Source organism: Nelumbo lutea, chromosome 5 (assembly GCF_056320005.1).
Source record: "Nelumbo lutea isolate HS-2025 chromosome 5, American lotus-T2T, whole genome shotgun sequence".
NCBI lineage: Eukaryota > Viridiplantae > Streptophyta > Magnoliopsida > Proteales > Nelumbonaceae > Nelumbo > Nelumbo lutea.
In genome coordinates, this window is record NC_142688.1 from 26,649,035 (window position 1) to 26,668,596 (window position 19,562).

Genomic DNA, 19,562 nt, shown 5'->3' on the forward strand with positions numbered 1-19,562 from the left:
ATATAATATTTTATATATTAATTAAATTTGGTTTTTAACCGAAATAATCAAAAAACGAATCGAATTTTTTGGTTTCGGTTTTCTTGAAATCCGATTTCCATTCAATTTTCATCTTTTTATTTTATTTTTTAAAATTTTGATTTATTCAATTTAATTTTTAAGTAAATAAACTGAGTGCTCACCCTTAATTGCTACGGACCTAGTTATTTTGTTTTGCTCAATCAAACTCCCAAAATATATAAAATCGTAGGTGAAACCCTCCAAAGGTAAACGAACAAGAGACCTCAATCTCCTAACTTGGATTCGAACGAGTAGGAGGGAATAGTACCGACGACAACACATTTGATGTTCTCCTCGTCTTGTTCTTCTTAAGGGGTGACGATGGGGACAATATCCACCATATTGGGCAGAAAAACATTAGGTGAAGACGAAGGAAGTGGAGATTACAACGATGGAGGGGCATGGACTACATTGATGGTCCTCTTCGATGAGGAACTGTTCATGTTCGTATGAAGAAGAAGCCCGTTGGGTTATTTCGCCTGAGCCTTCGATGAGGAACAGATTATTGTTGTACCTGTATAGGTATAGGTACAGGTAAAAAATGAGGGAATACGGATATCGTCTGAATAGAGGTACAAGGGTATTTTAAAAATTTTTGAAAAATAATATCAGTCATGTGGTGTGACGAAAAATTAACATAAAATAAACGTAGAGTTAATCAATTTTCTAAATCTTAGGGGTATTTAAAAAAAAAATTATCTTTTTTAAAATTAATTTGAAAGGAATATAAATATAAATATATATAATATAAATACATATAAAATACAAGGTTTTATACTCTATATATTTATGTTTATACTCTTTTCAAACCGAGCCTTAATAAAATTCAAGTTTTTTTAGTCCGGACTTCCGTCAATAATCTGGATTCCGTTAAGTTGCAATTATCTATAAAAATCGACGTGGCGATTTATTATTCGTGAATGCAGAAATTTTTTCTTTTGTATGCATTTGCAGCTCTTTCGATGATATTTTCTCGCACCCGACTCGAAAGTCGAAACCCGGATTTCGGAAAGAGAACGGGAAATTATCCACCTGACATTGCTTCCTCATCCATGGCAGCCAAAGAGGCATCAGAAGATCTCTTACGGAGTTGCTATGTGAATGAAGATTCACTGAGTTTTTTCATCAATAACTTGTTAATTGAAACAGGATTTTTTCGCCGCTGACGCCTGACAGAACCCAGCTGAACAACAAAGCCAACGGAAGAAGCCTCTGAGAGTGAGAGAGGGAGAGAGAGACTCCGAGAGTTGTCATTTCAATGGAAACCTTGAATCATTTGGGTCTGGGTCTATGCAGCCCAAGGTTGGTTCCAAAGAGGAGACTTAAGAAGCTCTGCACCATTGGGGGTAGTGGTCCGAATACTACTAATTCATCCCCAATCACCTGCTACACAAGCAAATGGGCCGACCGTCTCCTCGGCGACTTCCAATTCATTCCCTCAACCACCAGCACCACCACTTCAGATCCCTCCGACTACTACTCCTCTTCTTCTACTTCAAACGTCGCTCTGACTTCACTCCTCCCTCCTCCACCCGCTGTTCCAGAGAGGCACATTCCCCTCCCTCTCGACTTCTATAAGGTTTTCGACGAAGTTCACTTGCACTCTCTCTTCTTAATTTGCATTTTTCTTATTTTATATTCTGAAAGCATTTATTAAATACATGTAATACATAGATGCTTTTTGTAATCAATTACAGATATTAGGAGCTGAAACTCACTACCTGGGAGACGGTATAAGAAGAGCTTACGATTCTAGGATTTCCAAACCACCCCAATATGGCTTCAGTCAAGACGCCTTAATCAGTCGAAGGCAGATTCTTCAAGCCGCTTGTGAAACCCTAGCAAACCCTAGGACAAGAGGAGACTACAACCAAGGTCTTCTTGAAGACCAAGATGGCACTCTTATCACAAAAGTTCCTTGGGATAAGGTACATTTTGTTGACAATACCTCCCCGCCCCCATTTTAATTTCATCTGAAGGTAAGCTGATTGCTTTTGTGGATTTTCCTTTTCATCTCTGTAGGTCCCTGGAGCTCTTTGTGTGTTGCAAGAAGCAGGGGAGACTGAGGTTGTACTTCGCATAGGCGAGGGTTTGCTGAGAGAAAGGCTGCCAAAGTCGTTCAAGCAAGATGTTGTGCTGGCAATGGCTCTGGCCTATGTAGACCTCTCTAGGGATGCCATGGCATTGTCTCCTGCAGATTTTATTAAAAGCTGTGAAATGCTTGAAAGGGCTTTAAAGCTGTTACAGGTGAATCTTTTGATAATCACTTTGTCTTGTCTTATCTTACTATTTTCTTAATTAACAATGTATGTGTTAATTGAAGGTAATTTTATTTTCATTATGAAGTTGACTTTGCCCGGTGTAATTTGTCTTTATCTTCTAGTTCTAGTATAGAGAAGATACTCGGTGAAAATTGCCTCTTATTAGCTAACGAGAAATCATTCCTCAACATTGCGAGAGGAATGGACATATACCTTTGCTTTTGACTGCCATCAACATCTAATTGGCCTTATCGAAAGCAATAGAGTGCAGCCTGCATGGGAGGCTCTATCAGTTGTCATCTTTGCTGGTGCCACTGGTAGATGGTATTCACAAGATCAAATGTAATAATGATTTGGATAAAACCCATGCATCTAACTTGTAATAGTCTACTTTTGAAGACCCAACATTCAGCTGCATAGTTAATCATATAATCAAGACATGCATGATAACATAGACAACCTTGACTAGTAGTATACCATGGGTTTCTTAAATTTCATAGAGAATCAGAGATGTTCAAAATTTCAACATTTTGCCTGGGTTTGGCAATTACTGTAACAAAATATGGATTGAATCACTAATTAAAAAGTTGAATTAAAGGATATTAAGCGGCCAACATGAAGGACTGTGTGAGAGAGTTTGAAGTGGGCAAGAAGATGATAAATAGGAAGTTTGGATAAATAATGGAGAGAAAATAAGAAGAAAAGGGCAAGAAAAAAGCAAAATTTTTGGAATTTCATATATATATATTGCACATTTTTGCTTCTGGTGTAGGTTGAAACCTATCTTGAAATCAAAGCTTAGATATGCCTTTGATGGAGCAAAACCAGGATTTCCCTAACAATGTGCAGTGACATTAAGTTTGGTTCAGCTATTTGGTTATGGACAATGAATATCATATCAGAAAGTGAGATACATAAAAATCATGATACCATGTTGTAATTCTATGATCTTGAATTGAAATCACAAATCACGTTAAAATACAAAGAGCTATGGGGCCTTTAGAGAAAATTTGCCTAAATCATGTTAACAGGCCAATTGGAAAACTTGATAGTCTACTTTCTGTCAGAAAGGGATTCTTCCCAGAAGGCACAGACTGGTAATACCTGATGGCCTTTGCCTGTCAGGTATTAACATATGGGGGGGGGGGGATTAGGATAACTGTACCATGGTTTGAAAATTCCCTAAAATTTTGGAATGTATCCCCACAAAATTTCCCATTTAAGGGGGTCTTTCAAATATATATCAAAGGAAATCCTAGAATTACATTATTAGAAAGGGATATTGGCAATATTTTGGGGCAACATCACAAAAAATAAAAAGTTGCATTATAAACTTGATTTTTCAGCAAAGTTGAGATGCATTTAGGTCAATATCACATTTAACTAGATATTATTTTGAATGTCAATGAAATATAGCCATTGATAGGAGTTTGTTTTATTTTACTTGTCATACTGACATACTCGATGTATATGGTTAGTGCTGTTATTTTGGTTTTTAAGCATTAATGATGTCTACATTAACAATCTTTCCTTTTCAAAAAAATTAACAATCTTTTAGTTTCCATGCACACACACAAACACTCACATACACAGACAAATCTATTTACTCTATTACCTCAAACTGAAAACTACACATCATTCTGAAGTCCTGCAAGAATGTTTTCATTTTTTGAATAATTGAAATTGCAAACTTTGGAAGGGTCAAATTAAGTGATTTATTATCCCTGACAGGATTGGACTTTGAATGATGATAAAAAGAAAAGTTTTCTTGCTACTTATCTTTGCCATTCGTCCATTCCCTTGACTCTGCCATTCTTTGGAATAGATGTATTGCTATGTAACAAGGCTTTAGTAGTAATTAACATGGTAGCATTATTTTCTCCTTGGTGCTTACAAATTGCAGTTGCCCACTATGCATTTGTCAAGTGGACATGATGGAGTGGTTGGTGGGTGTGGTTTGTTACCTTTTTTGATCACTGGAAATCATGACATTGTTAACACTTTCTATTTTAGTAATGCACAGTGTTATTTGTTTGGTGTTAAAGTTTCTGTCAATTTCGCTAATTCTCTTTATTTCTATGAGAGCTTAATGGCTTCTTGGATCTAAGTTGAATGTAAGAAAGAGTTGTTAAACTTCACTTTCTATTATCTGTCGTAGTGTTTGAAGGTAACATTTTTGCTATTCCTGTGGTTTCATAATAAACAGTGATAGAAGTGACATAATGGACACTAAATGCTGGTGCAGCTAGCCTGAAACACTGGATCATGCATCCTAGGGATCAAAAGTCTTGTGTGAGATATTGAAACGAGTTCTTACTGTAAAGAATCAACAGAAATGATGGGCACTAATTTAATAATCATCCCTTTAAGATGGTACAGTTTATTTGTATATAAAATGCTTTCAGTTGTGAAATCTCAGGAAGAAGGTGCAAGTGGCCTTGCACCAGATCTACAGGCACAAATTGATGAGACACTGGAAGAGATCACACCACGTTGTGTTCTGGAGCTTTTAGCTTTACCTCTTGATGAAGAACACAAGACGAGACGAGAGGAGGGTCTTCATGGTGTTCGCAACATTTTATGGGCTGTTGGAGGAGGGGGTGCAGCTGCTATTGCAGGGGGATTCACTCGTGAAGATTTTATGAACGAAGCCTTTTCTCGTATGACAGCAGTGGAGCAGGTGTGTTCATTACATTATTTTTTTGGATAATGCTAGCAAGCAGCACCGTGCTGCATGAGCTGACTTCAGCACTGTGAAAAGGCAGAATAAAGACAAAGTTGACCTATTTTCTGAGGGCTCCTATGCTTATCAGTTTTGTCCTTTACTTGGGGTTGAGTGGTGCACCCTTGTATTGTTTGCTAGAATTTGTCTTAAAAGCTTCCCAACTCTTTGTTTGTGCCTTTTCCCCCAAGGATAATCTTGTTCTCCTTTTTGTGCTGTGAAGGTGGATCTATTTGCTGCAACACCGAGTAATATTCCAGCAGAAAGTTTTGAAGTTTATGGGGTGGCACTTGCCCTTGTTGCCCAGGCCTTTGTGGGTAAAAAGCCTCATCTGATCCGAGATGCTGGCAACCTATTCCAACAACTTCAGCAGACAAAGGTGACGACTCTAGGAACTGCTGTCTCTGAGTATGTGGCAAGAGTAGATCGTGAGGTAGATTTTGCATTGGAACGGGGCCTCTGTTCACTTCTTGTGGGAGACATTGATGAGTGCCGCTCATGGTTGGGCTTAGACAATGAAAATTCACCTTATAGAGACCCTTCCATTGTTGAATTTGTTCTGGAAAATTCTAAGGATGATAACGATAGTGATCTTTATGGGCTTTGCAAACTGTTGGAAACTTGGCTGATGGAGGTGGTTTTTCCCAGGTTTAGAGATACTGAAAGAATACAGTTCAAACTTGGTGATTACTATGATGACCCAACTGTCCTGAGATATCTAGAAAGGATGGAGGGAGTTGGTGGTTCACCATTAGCTGCTGCAGCAGCCATAGCAAGAATAGGGGCTGAAGCCACAACAGCAGTGCTTGATAATGTGAAGGCAAGTGCAATGCTTGCATTGCAGAAGGTGTTTCCAGTGGGTAACAAGGAAGGAAGGATGAGAAAAGAGGAGGATTATGATAACAGCGCTTTTGTTTCTGCCATAGAGAGTGTGGAGCCTGATGACAAACCTAATGGAGAAAATTCTGGCAGTTCAGAGGAAGTGTATGAGAAAATGAGTTATAATACTGACAAACAGTGGATGACTGAAAAAATAAAAGATGCCAGTGTGAAGATTATGTGTGCTGGTGTGGTTGTCGGACTGGTGACTCTGGCAGGTTTGAAGTATTTACCAACTAGAAATGGGTCATCGGTTCTACAAAGAGATACTTCAGTTATGGCTGCTGATGCAATCAGCTTGGGTATGATGACAAAACTTTTATTTCTCATTCTTGTTGCATAAGTTGACGATATTACACTTTCAACTTCTAAAGAAACCATGATATTATTGTGGCCTGAACTGCTTGCCCATCCCTCAGTCATCATCATGTTGCTCTTCTTTCCTCTTAGAAATGCATACTTGGAACATGGGGCCTGTTGCTGGTTCACCATGGGTTTATGGGGGGGTTGGTTTTGGTTACATGTTCAGTTGTTATTCCCTTATAAGGGAATGATGTTTCTTTTGTTTTCTACTTTTCTCCTTGTTTTTTTGTGCCATTTAGTTGACCCTTCTCTCTTGCCCCCCTTCCCCCACCCTTCTCTGCATTTTGGGGTACAAGGCTCAGCTGTCTTCCTTGCCCTGCCTGTTGGAGGTTTAGTGGACCTTTATAAATGAATCTCCATATCCAGAAAGTTGTCAATAGTTGTGACTTCTTCCTCTTCCCCACTTGCTGGAGCTACCATGCTTGGAGGGCCAATAGTCCAATTTATACAGATAATGGAAGTTGATCTGATCAGGCACCACTTGTGGTTTTGTTAGCCTATTTTTGTATTTGTATTTGTAGCCTTTACTTTTCCATTTTGTGCTGTTGAAGAGGCATAAGAAATTTTATTACAATTTACCTCTCCAATGGCCTGGAACTTTTGGGGGAATTCCTTTCATACCATTCCTATTCTTAAAATTCTATCATGTTCCAATATTTAAACTTCCTTTGACAACCTTATCTTCTCCACTTCCTTAACCCACTATATTTATCAAGGTTCTCTATGTGGATCTCTTTATGTTTGGTGATATGATGAAAATATAGTATTTTTTTTGGTTAATAACTTACATTTTTATTAAGAAAAATGAATCAGTAGCAAATGTACAAGGACAAGTGCTCTACAATTTAGGCTGGCCAAGCCACCTAACCTCATCCTTTTGCTTACTTTTCACCTCCTAACCTCATTATAAATTCCCAAAGACATCTCTGTTCACACCCTTTCTACATACTCATACAATTCCTATTAGTTCTGCCCAAGGTTCAAGGTATCAATACTCTTGATATGCAAAATTTGTGTATTGAGAGGTTATTTCAATTGAAACACTTATCTTTTGATTCTCTTCTTACTCTTTTGACATGATAACCTGACAGGGGACAGGGCATATCAACTAAAAAAAGTATTGATAAAAAAAACTAAAATAATGACTAAAATGATTAAAAGCACCTAACTCTACCTATTTAGAGTATTGGTGACCCTGAAAACCAATACGTATTGGTCAATATGCACCTATATGTTGCGATATTTTGAACCTTGATTCTGCCCCTTCCCAAGCTTTGTATTTCCTTCAACCTTCATCATGTTCTGGTGCTTCCAAGGAACTTGATTTCTGCTTTTATCTAGCCTATAACCATTCTTGAATTACCTTCCACAGTTAGGTTCTTAAGATCCAAAGATCATGCTATTCTTAGGTCTTGAACTACAGCTGTCAGCTACTCAGCTCTGTTCTGGTGGAATCACTGTGGCTTCCTGGGCCTGAGTACATTTCTAAAACTGTGTCATTATGGTCCTTAATGACCACTCCAAAACCCAAAGGTTACAAGCTACCTATGCTGCTTCTCCTGCTGCTAAAATTCCATTTGATTTGATGTGCTTCTGGTGGTCTCCAATGAGCTTCTATGCTTGTCTTGGCACTGCAGAGTTAGTAATCCAATACCACTCTCAAACAAAGCCCTCCATTGAAAAATTATCAGAATTCTAATGTTTTTACCCAATGGATCACCTTGATGATTATGCTGTCAATGATGTTACTTCTAGATCTTTTCTTTTCCTTGAAAATCCTGTCATTTCTTTCCTCCTAAATAGGCCAAACTATGGATGCCCCTTGTGCATCTCTGTAACACTCTCCCTCTTCTCTTTGGAGGCCTAAAGAAAGAGGAATTTGGAGAGACAAAAACCATTCCCAGATACCTGCACCAGGCTGTGGTCCCTCAGTAATTTTTATGTGGAAGAATTGCTTTTCTATATGTTGCCCAATTAGCACCAAGATGTTGTCCCTGGCAATGTTTTAAAAGATGTGGGAGGCATATGCTTGGAGGCATACTTCTGGGTGAGGTGCCCTCAAAACACCCTAAGGCGGGTACTGGAGGCGTTGATGTATCTAAGGCGTATGCCTCAAACACCTTTTGCATGAGGCATGCATGCTTCATACAGAAAGAAGGAAAGAAAGCAAGCAAGGAAGGAAGGAAGGAAGAATAAACTTTATCAAAAGAAAGAAAGAAAGAAAGAAAGAAAGAAAGAAGAAAAGCAAGAGCTCCTCTTTCTCCTTCTTCCTTCTTGTGCTCAGGGGACTTACACCTCGCGCCTCCAAGTTGTGGAACACCTTGTGTCAGGCTTCCATGTTTTAAAATATCGGTCCCTAAATTTTCAATTTAAGATGGGTACTTCCTAAAACTATGATTGATGTCCTCACTAGTTGGCATTATGGTATGGGTGGATGAAAATTTGAAGAATACTTTGGTTTAGTGTCATTCATGGCTTTTTCTGCAAGGAATATTACAGCATACCAACTTAGATGGTGTTTGGCGCATCTATCGGTCTGCAGAAAGCTCAAAAGACCAAAAAATGGTCTTTTCCATTTAGTTTGAGACTGAAAGACCCAAAGGCGAGTGTACAGAAAGACTTTAAAAGCTGAAAATCAGGAAAGCTTCAAATGAAGCTTTTGGTCTTTCCGCACTGAAAATGGCCTTCCCAGCTATTTTTAACAGCACGGTAGACCATGACACTAACCAGACTGTCTTGGTCTTTAAAGACAAGACCCCAAAAGCTCAGTGCATCTTCTTGTCTATTGGGCTGTTGAAAGATTTACTTAGAAAGACTTGCCAGACAGCCCCTTACTCTTTTTTTTTTAATCCAAATCATATCTTGATTTAAGCACTTTTTGTAAGTATTCATCAGGGGACAATTCACTTACTGTACAGTACACTGTATGGAGTGGCATCTTTATTCACTCTTCTAATTACTTTTCAATACAATATACTTTTACCTTTTCTCAAAAAAGTCTACCAACTCTGCAACAGACAATCTAGCCAGGTATGGTGTCACCAAATTGGAGTTTCTGTGGGGTTTTCGTATGTGTTTCAATGTTTTTAATAAAAAGAGAAGTTTTTTTTTTTTGTTGACTACTTAACTATGCAGGGCTACAAGATTCTCCTGGGAATAGAGGCATAGGCAATTAATTCTTTCTTTTTTTTTTTCCTCTTTTATGTTTTCTTTTCCTTTTTCCATTTCTATTTTTTATCTTTTCTTGGTAGGGAACTTCCAATCAACTTCTAATGCACATCTATTGGAGGATATTAGGTATTCTTTTATTCCATCCTGGGTTTTATTCTAATTTCCAGTTTGCTGGGGCTATAATTCCTGTCATTTTATGTGGCTTGTCCAACAAGCCATCCATGTATAGATTGTCCAACAAGCCATCTGGTATGGGCTTATTTAAACCATTTGTTGTTCTTTGGTTATTGCAATAGAGAAGAGGTGTGAACTTTGAGACACTGGGTGTACAACGGTATAAATTTGTTTTCAGGTCTGTTTGCATTCTTCTATTTTCTGATTATGTCTTTATGCTGCTGTCTCCCGTGGATGTAGGTTATCATGCTAGTGTAAATCATTAGTTTATTACCTAAAAAATGCCATGCTAGACCATGTAAATATGGGTTCTTGCTTCTTTTTTCTTGTTGTGGTTGTGGTTATGGTTTGTTGTTCTTTTTTATGTTCATGGATTCCCACTATGTTGTTGGATATGGTTTGGCTTCTACTTGTGCTGATTGTTTTCTGTGAAAGTTACATCTAATTATTTGATACTTCACTCCCTGTAGATGAAAAAGCTGTGGAGGACATGCCCAGAATGGATGCAAGGTTTGCAGAAAGTCTAGTTCGTCAGTGGCAGAATATTAAATCACAGGCTCTTGGACCTGATCATTGTCTCAGCAAATTGCCAGAGGTGAGGAAAGCCCATCTTATTTCTCTATATTCTTTATTTTTGAGGTACTTATATTTCTATATTCAATCCTATGATATTGTGCTTTTCCATTTGAAGCTGATTAGAGAATTTTTATGATCAATAACTGTAGGATTTTATTTATTAAGGAAATAGAAGTTGCTGTACTGCCTTCTTGTGGGGTTTGCTAGCAGTAAACTTTCATGTTTTGAAGTTAAAATACAATGTTCCCATCCTCAGTACGTAAACAGACATGCACTGATGGAAAAAAAAAATGAAAGACTGATTTTAAAAGGAACTAGAAGAGGGGGATTTTGTTGTTATTTTTGCATACACATAAAAAATGAGGTAACTCACTAGTCCATACAGCGACTAGGTCACTAGGTAAGCTGTCCCTTGGGCAGGTGGTAAATCCTCTGGAGTTGGCCCATTTTCTCACTTCAGTTTGACAACAGTACCCATGAAATGCTGAATTAGAGTACAGTTTCTCATATTCAAACCTATTTGGCAAAAGCTGGCTTGCTGAAAATAGAAAAGTCAAAACATTTATTACACGTGTGGAGATAATAAACATTTTTTGTTAGGTAACTTAAACATTTTATTAAGATGAAAACTTGAGGTTACAAAGCAAAATCAGGTCAGCAAGATACCTGACCATAAGCATTGTAAGTGAAGATAATGAACATGCTTTAAGGTAATGTCTAGAGGATTTGACTTCTAAAGACTAACTTGCAAGAGTAAGGTATGGAGGTCTGAATTACTCTGTGGGCCTCCGGGCCCAGCTTTGCAGTAAGGATATTTTGTTGCTCTTTTTTCTTATTCTTTCTTGCTGTTTTGTTTTTGTGATCATGTTTATGTTATCCACATTCTCAACTCTCTTAACTCAACCCAGCCTTATTCCCAACTATTTGGAGTTGGCTAAGTAAATCCTATCTTGCCACTATCCTCTATCAAGAGCAATGTTTTCTGTCAAATTGTAAGCTCTTAGTTCATTTCTTATGACTTCAGACCAAGCTTTCTTTGATCTCTCTTTTAGAGCTTTCTACTTGCACAACTCCTCACTAGTGCAGTCATTGGTGTCTATGCACATAACAAAAACTATTAGTTGACTTTCCCTTATCTTGTCACTATAGGAACTACTCCTAAGTCTTTAATGCACTCCTTTCTAGTCTTGCCAGTTATCTATCTTAATATCCTTATCTCAGCTACACTCATTTTTTTGGAGATGTTTCTTAATTACCTAACTCTATCCTGTATAGCATTTTTTTTTTGATGAAAATCATTCTATATAGAAACTATGGTCTTACAGAGTTTTTTTCTTAGTCATATGACTCGTTTTTTTTTTTTTTATCAATAACAGTGAATTTTATTAATAAGATGGAAAAGCTGAATTACAAAGAAGGAGCTAAAAAATCTTAACTCCCGAATACCCCATAAACTCGAATTCATGAAACAATTACAAAACAGCCCAAAACATTGAGCTTCTGTTCACCCCTTGCCTAGCTTGACCATCTGCCAGTGTATTAGCGCTTCTCGCTATCCGTGTGCAACAGATTTCAATATCCTTGGTGAGCCACTTGAATTTCCTCTTTTCATTGGTATATGTTGGTCATGCAACACGCTAGATGCACAATCTCTGCTTTCAACCACTTTGATCTAATGCTATGGGCAACATCCTTTTTCAATTTCATATTATGGATAATTGTTCCAAGATACCAGAAGTGCTGAAGTGGTTAGGTTGGGGTGTTTCCTGATTATTAATCACAACTGCACTTCTATTGTTACTAATGTTTTTACTAAAATAAAAGGAAAAAAAGATCCGAGGTGGAATACTTTCGGATATTGAGGGGGATCTAGAGTTTAGTGGAAGGGGAGATAGGAGGAAAAAATCTAGGTAAGGAGTGGAGGTTGGCGAAAGAAGGATTCTGGAAAAAAGTATTGATGAAAATATTAGGTTGGAACATGAGAGGCCTGGGAAGCACAAGGAAGAGAAGAGTAATAAAGGATCTTCTTAGATTGATAAAAAAAAGGGATCTTCTTAGGAGGAAAAATCCTGACGTCGTGATGCTACAAGAGACAAAATTGTCTGGGTTAAATGCAAGATGGGTCAGAAGCTTTTGGAGGTCCAAGGGAGTGAGTTGGTCATCAGCCCTGTCCTTTGGAGCCTTGGGGGGGAATTGTGACTGTTTGGAAGGATGATACAATGGAACATGTGAGGGAATTGATAGGGAGATTCTCTGTTTCTATCAAAATTAGGAATGTGGAGGATGGCTTCACATGGGTAGTAACTAATGTGTATGGTCCTAATTCCTACAGAGAGAGAAATGAAACGTGGGAGGAGTTGTTTGCAATAAAAGGTTTATGGGGTGTCCCATGGTGTGTGGGAGGGGACTTTAACGTAATAAGATTTTCGGATGAAACTAATAACCCTTGTCAATCAATCACAACAATTATGAGATAATGAGCTTATAGAAGAATGTGAGTTGAAGGAGATCCCACTATTGCAACACAGGTTCACTTGGTCTAACCTCTAGGAAAACCCTTTGAGCTCAAAATTGGATAGGTTCTTGGGAGAATTATTGGGGTAATTTGGTCTCTAGAGCTCTACCTAGAGTCACTTCTGACCATTGGCCAATTAAGATAGGTGTAGAATCCTTTACAATGGCCCTAAACCTTTCAGATTTGAAAATATATGGTTAACACATCCATAGTTTAAGGCTAAAGTGAAGGAATGGTGGGATGAAGAGCTAACCAGGGTAAGGTGGAAGGGTGTGAGATTCCACAAGAAGCTGCGAAGGTTAAGATTCAAACTGAAAGAGTGGAATAGAAATCATTTTGGTAGAGTGGAGGAACAGAAGTTGAATATTATCACTCAGGTTGAGGCTTTAGATGAGAAGGAATCCCAAGGAATCTTCATTGAACAGGATAGAGTGCAAAGAAGACAACTGAAGAAGGATCTAGTAGATGTGCTGCTAAGGGAAGAGATTTGTTGGAGATAGAAATCAAGGCATCAATGGATAAAGCAAGGAGATGGAAATACCAGATTTTTCCATGACTTGGCAAGTGGACATCGAAGGAGAGACTTTATAGCCAAATTAGAAGTAGAAGGGGAGGTAATTGCAAAACAAGAGGAAATAGCTATAACCTTTGTTAACCATTTCAAAAAATTGTATGGAAGACCTTTGGCTGAAAGGCTACCCCTAGAAGGATTAGATTGGCCAAGTTTGGAAAACGAAAAGGCTTGTTGGTTGGAAAGAAGCTTTGAAGAAGATGAGATTATAAGGGTTGTGTTTTTGATGGATAGGTCTAAGGCGCCGGGCCCAGATGGTTTTACAATGGCCTTTTATCAAGACTGCTGGGAGATTCTGAAAGATCTTTGTGAGGTGTTTAGAGAGTTTGTAGACAATCATATAGTAAGTCCAAGAGTCAATGCTACTTCCTTGGCTTTTAGTCCCTAAGAAGGTTGATGCTATCCTCCCTAAGGATTTTAAACCAATAAGCTTGGTGACTTATTAGTATCTACAAAATCTTAGCTAAGGTGTTGTCCTTGAGAATTAAAGAGGTTCTTCCTTCCCTAATCAGCAAATACCAAGGGGCTTTTGTACAAGGGAGGCAAATTATAGACCAAATCTTAGTAGCTAATGAATGCCTGGAAGAAATGAGAAGATCCAAAAAGAAGGGATTTGTTTGCAAGCTTGCTCTGGAAAGGCCTATGATTTGGTGGGTTGGTAATTCCTTTTACAAGCTTTGAGGAAGTGTGGTTTTGGAGAAAGGTGGTGTTAGTGGATTTTTGGCTGTGTGAGCTCTAGTCACTTCTCTACCCTGATTAATGGAGTGGTAAAGGATTTTTTCCTAGCTTCTAGGGGTCTAAGGCAAGGGGACCCTCTGTTGCCCTTCCTTTTTCACCTTGTTAGCTGATGTGCTAAGTAGAATGATCTCAAAGGCTGATAGGGAGAATTTAGTAAATGGTTGGAAAATAGGCAGGATTGGAGTGTCAGTTACCCATCTTCAATTTGCAGATGATATTTTAGTTTTTGATGAAGGAGGGGACTTGGAGAAGATAAGGAATCTAAAGATGTTGGTGAAAATGTTTCAAAGTATGCCCAATATGAGAGTTAACCTTGAAAAGAGTAGTGTGGTAGGGATAAATTTGGATAATAGAGAGGTGGAGGTGATTGCAGGGTGTTTAGAGTGTTCTGTAGCTACATGGCCCATGACCTACCTAGGACTTCCTTTAGGGGCAAACCCTAGGGAGAGCAGTTTCTGGTGTCTAGTATTAGAGAAGTTTGAGAAGAGATTGTCTATTTGGAAGAAGACTTATATTTCTTTGGGGGGTAGGATTACCCTAATTAGAGCCACCCTGTCTAACCTTCCAACTTATTTCTTGTCAGTCTTCAGGATTCCCTCTAGAGAAGTTAAGAAGCTAGAAAAGTTGATGAGGGACTTCCTTTGGGAACTAGGGGAAAGTAGGAAGGATCATCTGGTGAAGTGGGAGGTGGCGTGCAGAAGTAAAGAAGAGGGAGGTCTAGGAATAGGGAGCTTGATGCAAAAGAATACGACTTTGTTGGGGAAATGGCTATGGAGATGGCCATTAGAGAGAGAGAGATTGTGGTTTAGGGTGATAGGAAGTATTCATGGCCACTCAGAGAATGGATGGGATGCTGGGATCTCTTGGCAAGCAACTTTGGCAACACCATGGAAGGCAATCCATAGTGTCCTCCCTCGACTCAACAATTTTCTTAGATATGATGTGTGTAGCGGTAATTGGGTTCTCCTTTGGGAAGATATTTGGGTCGAAGAGGCTCCTTTGAAAGACCTCTTTCCGTCTTTATACACTATCTCCCGGTACAAGAAAGAGCCTGTTTCTTCCTTTTGCTCTCCTTTGGAATCTCTGTTGACTCCAGTTTGGGACTTTGGGTTCCGACGAGGTCTAAGGGATGAGATTGTGAGTCTTACTTGCCTTTTGAGTACCCTTGAAAAAGTTTGTTTGGATCCCATGGAATCAAATAAAAGGTTTTGGACTCTCGTGCCCTTGGGTAGGTTTTCTTGTGCCTCTTTCTTTAAGTCCCTTTGTTGTTTACTGTCTGCTTCTCCTCTCTTTTAAGGAGGCCTGGTGCAAGCCTGTTCCCCCCAAGGTCTTGGCTTTCTGTTGGGAAGTGTTTTATGAGAAAGTAAAACACCTTGGATAATCTACAAAGGAGAAGGCCCTATCTCTGCATCTCACTCAATTGGTGTACCTTTGCAGATCCCATGGTGAGGACTGCAACCATTTACTAATTTCCTGTATTGTTGTTACAGCAAATTTGTGGGATTGGCTCTTCTTGATTTTTGGATGTAGGTGGAACGTGGAATAGGCCAGCAGATGTAAGCTTGCTTTTGGACCCTTCTACCTTTGCTCAGCACCATCGAAGAGGAAGAATAATGTGGAGGGTTGCAAGAGCAGCACTGCTTTGGACAGTGTGGGAAGAAAGGAATACCAAAATATTCCAAGAGGTGCGAAGCCAACGAGAGTTGGAGTGTATCCTGTCAAGGCTATAGTGTGGGTGAAATCTTCAGAGTTATTTCAGTAGTTTTCTTTAATGACCCGTGGAGGCATTGGGCAGAAGTGGCAAGTAGTTCTTCATTGAAGACAAAGATGCACATGAACTGGGTACCCCAACCTGAAGGCTTCTTGAAATTAAATTTTGATGGGAGTAGCTTGGGCAACCCAGGTCCTTCTGGGATGGGAGGGGTTATAAGGAATGAAAGTGGTTCTGTGGCTCTTCTATTTTCAGGCCCATTAGGTGAGGGGGACTCCACAAGGGCAGAACTATTAGCTGCACTACAAGGGGTACAGCTTGCTGTACAGATAGGAGTGGAGCAGCTACTAGTAGAAGGTGATTCTAAGTTGGTTGTGGGTGGTTACAGAATCCAAAGATTGCAGTTTGGTGCTTCAGAAATGAACTTAAAAGATTCAAATGCTTGATGAGAAACTTGTATGTTAGAACTTAGAATACAATGGGTAGGGAGATCTGCCAATGCTATGGCTGACTGCTTAGCCAAGCAAGGGGCAACGAGAGAACATTTGTATTGAGCTGTATACCTTTTTAGTGTTTGATGGATTGGAGAGGTTGCAGCTCGTGCCTCTCCAAGTGTCTTCTGTAATAGTTGCTCTTGATTTCTTCTTCTAATAAATTCTCCATTTATCAAAAAATGTTTTACTAAAGTTGTAATATGTCTATTCTATTTTAGTCCGACTTATTTTGTAACCTTTTTACTCTAAAGCATCTCTTAATCATTCTACCTTTGTATTCGGCTCTTCAGTTTCATCACCTGTCAATATTATGCTAGCAAACAAAAATATCAGGATATCTGCACTCTGACACCTGCGGTTTTTTTTTGTATGTCCTAATTTGTTAGCTTGGAAAATTAAAACATCTCGATTTAATGGGAAAATTTATCCTTCACCCAAGTCAAAGCCTTATTAACCATATAACACAGGGAGGACTGATGCCCATACATTTGCCGCCATCTCAAGCCAGGAATTTTCTTGTTTTTGATTTTTTGAGGTTCTTGTTGGAACATGTCCTTGACAATTTGATATATGCTGGACAGATACTGGATGGTCAGATGCTGAAGATATGGACAGACCGTGCAGCAGAAATTGCACAACATGGTTGGTTTTGGGAGTACACATTGTTGGGCTTGACAATTGATAGTGTCACTGTGTCATTGGATGGGCGGCGAGCCTTAGTGGAGGCAACACTTGAAGAGGTAGCTCGGCTGACAGATATGGTCCATCCAGAGCACAACGACTCCTACAATACAACCTACACCACGAGGTATGAGATGTCCTGTTCCAGGTCAGGGTGGAAGATTACAGAAGGAGCTGTCCTAAAAGCGTAAGTAAGTGATGGTGGCCATGAGAATCTCCTTTCATCTTTTCTGTCACCCCTGCTTTGTAAATGCTACATATATGCATTCCTTAATCTTATTCAATTATTTTTGTTCTATTGGTGATCTTTCAGTTGAATCCTTTTTCCGGTTCTAATATCTATAACCAAGTTCATAAATCTCAAAAAAACAAGGTTTATATGGCAACAGCAATTTCTCAGTCGTGAACGTTTGAAGTTTGGATATTTCATTAGGGCCCGGATCCTCTACTTCCATTAAAATCTTGTATTAAAAAAAGTAAAAATGAAAACTTATTGAAATAAAAGAGAAATGCAAATTTTTCATTTAATTCTTAAATAGTACATTTAAATAATTTTGTATTCGAAATACGATGTTGATTTTGTAATTGGATTTGTTACGTTTTTGCTTGCATGACCAGATCCATGGTTTTTTTTTTTTCAAAAATCGGGAAACTTTAAAATCATAAAAAATATTTTAAATGGTTCTGACTTCTGATGGTATAAGATGGATCTATGGATGATCAATCAATCTAAACCTTTTTTTTTTAATTTTTTGATAATTTACAGAAATAAAAACAGTAAAATGGAATAGTTATTTTAGTAATTAAAACTTATTAATTGATATAATATGTATTTTAGAAATTATAATGATCCGATATTTTTAAATTAATATTATATATTTTCGCAAGTTATTAATTAGTAATTTAACTTAAATACATAATAACATATTAATAAATTTATATGTATAGTAATTTGTGAAAAATCTTTATAGTGTGTCACTTTTGGTCTATCAAAGCATGTCACAGTATTAGGCATTACCAATCTAATCCGTACCAAACTACCAACATTTTGAACTTTTTGTCTTCACGACTTCACCTAATTATGGGGGTTGTGTGGTTCTTTTTTCCATTGTACATTTATACCTTTTTTAAATAAGATGGGAAACATCAATCTCGCCCCCCATATAATTAAGAATAGGTAACCATACGGTTGTTCAAAATCATCTCTAAACAATTTATTTTTTCTCCGGTAAAAGGAACAAGGGTGTTTATGCTCAATATTTCATTATGATGATCTATGGATCAAAGGCTATGATAAAATATTCTAGTACAAAATATTTTAATAATCCGAAGCAGGGTGTGTAGGCAAGTGACATCTGGCTGGCGGTGGGTTTGGCAGTTTAAAGTTCATGTCGAGAAGTCTCTGGGCATTTCAGTCTTTCAGATGTTATTATAGAAGGTGATGCTCAGATTCTGATTAGTCTGATTCTTCACAACCTTCATGGAGCATACGCATGCTTATTCATACTTGTAAGAGTTATTTCTTGCCTCCCAAATCTTTTAGTTGCTTATGTACATGGACCTGTAATCATGCTGCACATCAAGTGGCTAAATTTGTACTTTCATGGTTTTCAAACCGCTGTTGACCTGGATGGTCGGATCATTTGGCTCGGGAACTGTTTAAGTAGCTGGTTCTGTTTTACCCTAAACCCGGTTCCTGGCAAAAAAACGTTGAATCAATCAATGATCTGTTGACCCAGATTGTCAAACCGTTGATCCATTCAATGCTTTTTGGCCGTTTTTTATTTTTAATTTTTGTTGTCAAAATGAACCGTTCATTTGAACTGAACAGTCGAACCACCAACCCAAAAATCAGTGACTATAACAATTCCATTTCCAGGTCATTTTTTTAAAACCATGCTTTAACGTACCATTACTCACACCTGGTCCACTGTACCAGGGTTTCTATCTCCACCTTTACTATATGATGTAACTGAAAGAGATTGGCGAATGGATTTGCCTTTGGGATTTTGTCATAAAAAACTGCATGATAAACAACGATTTGAAAACTTATAAAAACATTGGTTTCAAAATAATGCTCAATTCAATGTTGCAAATTGAGGAAAAAAATACCTTTTCCTTTTGGATGAAATGGGCCAAAGAATCCAATTTTCTCAGGATCAGGATGATTCATTCAGTTTTAGGGATGCAAATGAATCAGATCAAACTGGATATTGAGGTAGATCCGGATTTGATTCATTTATATTTGGATTTGGATCAAATCTTATCCATCAGATTTATAGATGATTCAAATTGAATTTGGATTGTAAAGCATTAGCAAATTAAACTAAAAATGGTAAAATATTATCTATTATTAATAAAATAAACTAAAACTGAGTTTGATATTGTATATTATGAATCAAATTTTTTGAAAACAGATTTTATGAAACTTGAGCCAAGGACTCTTTAGTAAAACACAACTATCAAACCAACCTTACTAATAGATTGAATATAATATAAATTGGACTATTGTATATAAATTGATTCATACTCGATACAAGTAATAAAGATTGGATAACCCTTAACTGAGTTGAACTTGAATTCCGATAAATAGAAGGGTGCAAATCAAGCCGTGTTATGTCAGGTTGAGATCAACCCTAGCCCAAG

General features: G+C 38.0%; 1 protein-coding gene across 1 annotated transcript; it reads left to right on the forward strand.

The window, feature by feature from the left end:
• Positions 1-976: 976 nt before the first annotated feature.
• On the forward strand, positions 977-17,214 carry ARC6 (Chaperone DnaJ-domain superfamily protein). The gene is made up of 7 exons (XM_088945316.1): positions 977-1,639; positions 1,758-1,988; positions 2,083-2,307; positions 4,741-5,001; positions 5,267-6,224; positions 10,101-10,225; positions 16,817-17,214. The coding sequence occupies exons 1-7, from the start codon at positions 1,319-1,321 to the stop codon at positions 17,105-17,107; spliced, it is 2,412 nt and encodes an 803-aa protein (XP_088801442.1). The 5' UTR covers positions 977-1,318; the 3' UTR covers positions 17,108-17,214.
• Positions 17,215-19,562: the final 2,348 nt, after the last annotated feature.

What these genes read in the sequence shown, in the direction of transcription:
- ARC6 (XM_088945316.1), top strand. Translation starts at nt 1,319, where the DNA reads ATGGAAACCTTGAATCATTTGGGTCTGGGTCTATGCAGCCCAAGGTTG. An exon ending in GTATGACAGCAGTGGAGCAG is followed by an intron (nt 5,002 to 5,266) that starts GTGTGTTCATTA and finishes TGTGCTGTGAAG; the next exon opens with GTGGATCTATTTGCTGCAAC. An exon ending in TGCTGATGCAATCAGCTTGG is followed by an intron (nt 6,225 to 10,100) that starts GTATGATGACAA and finishes CACTCCCTGTAG; the next exon opens with ATGAAAAAGCTGTGGAGGAC.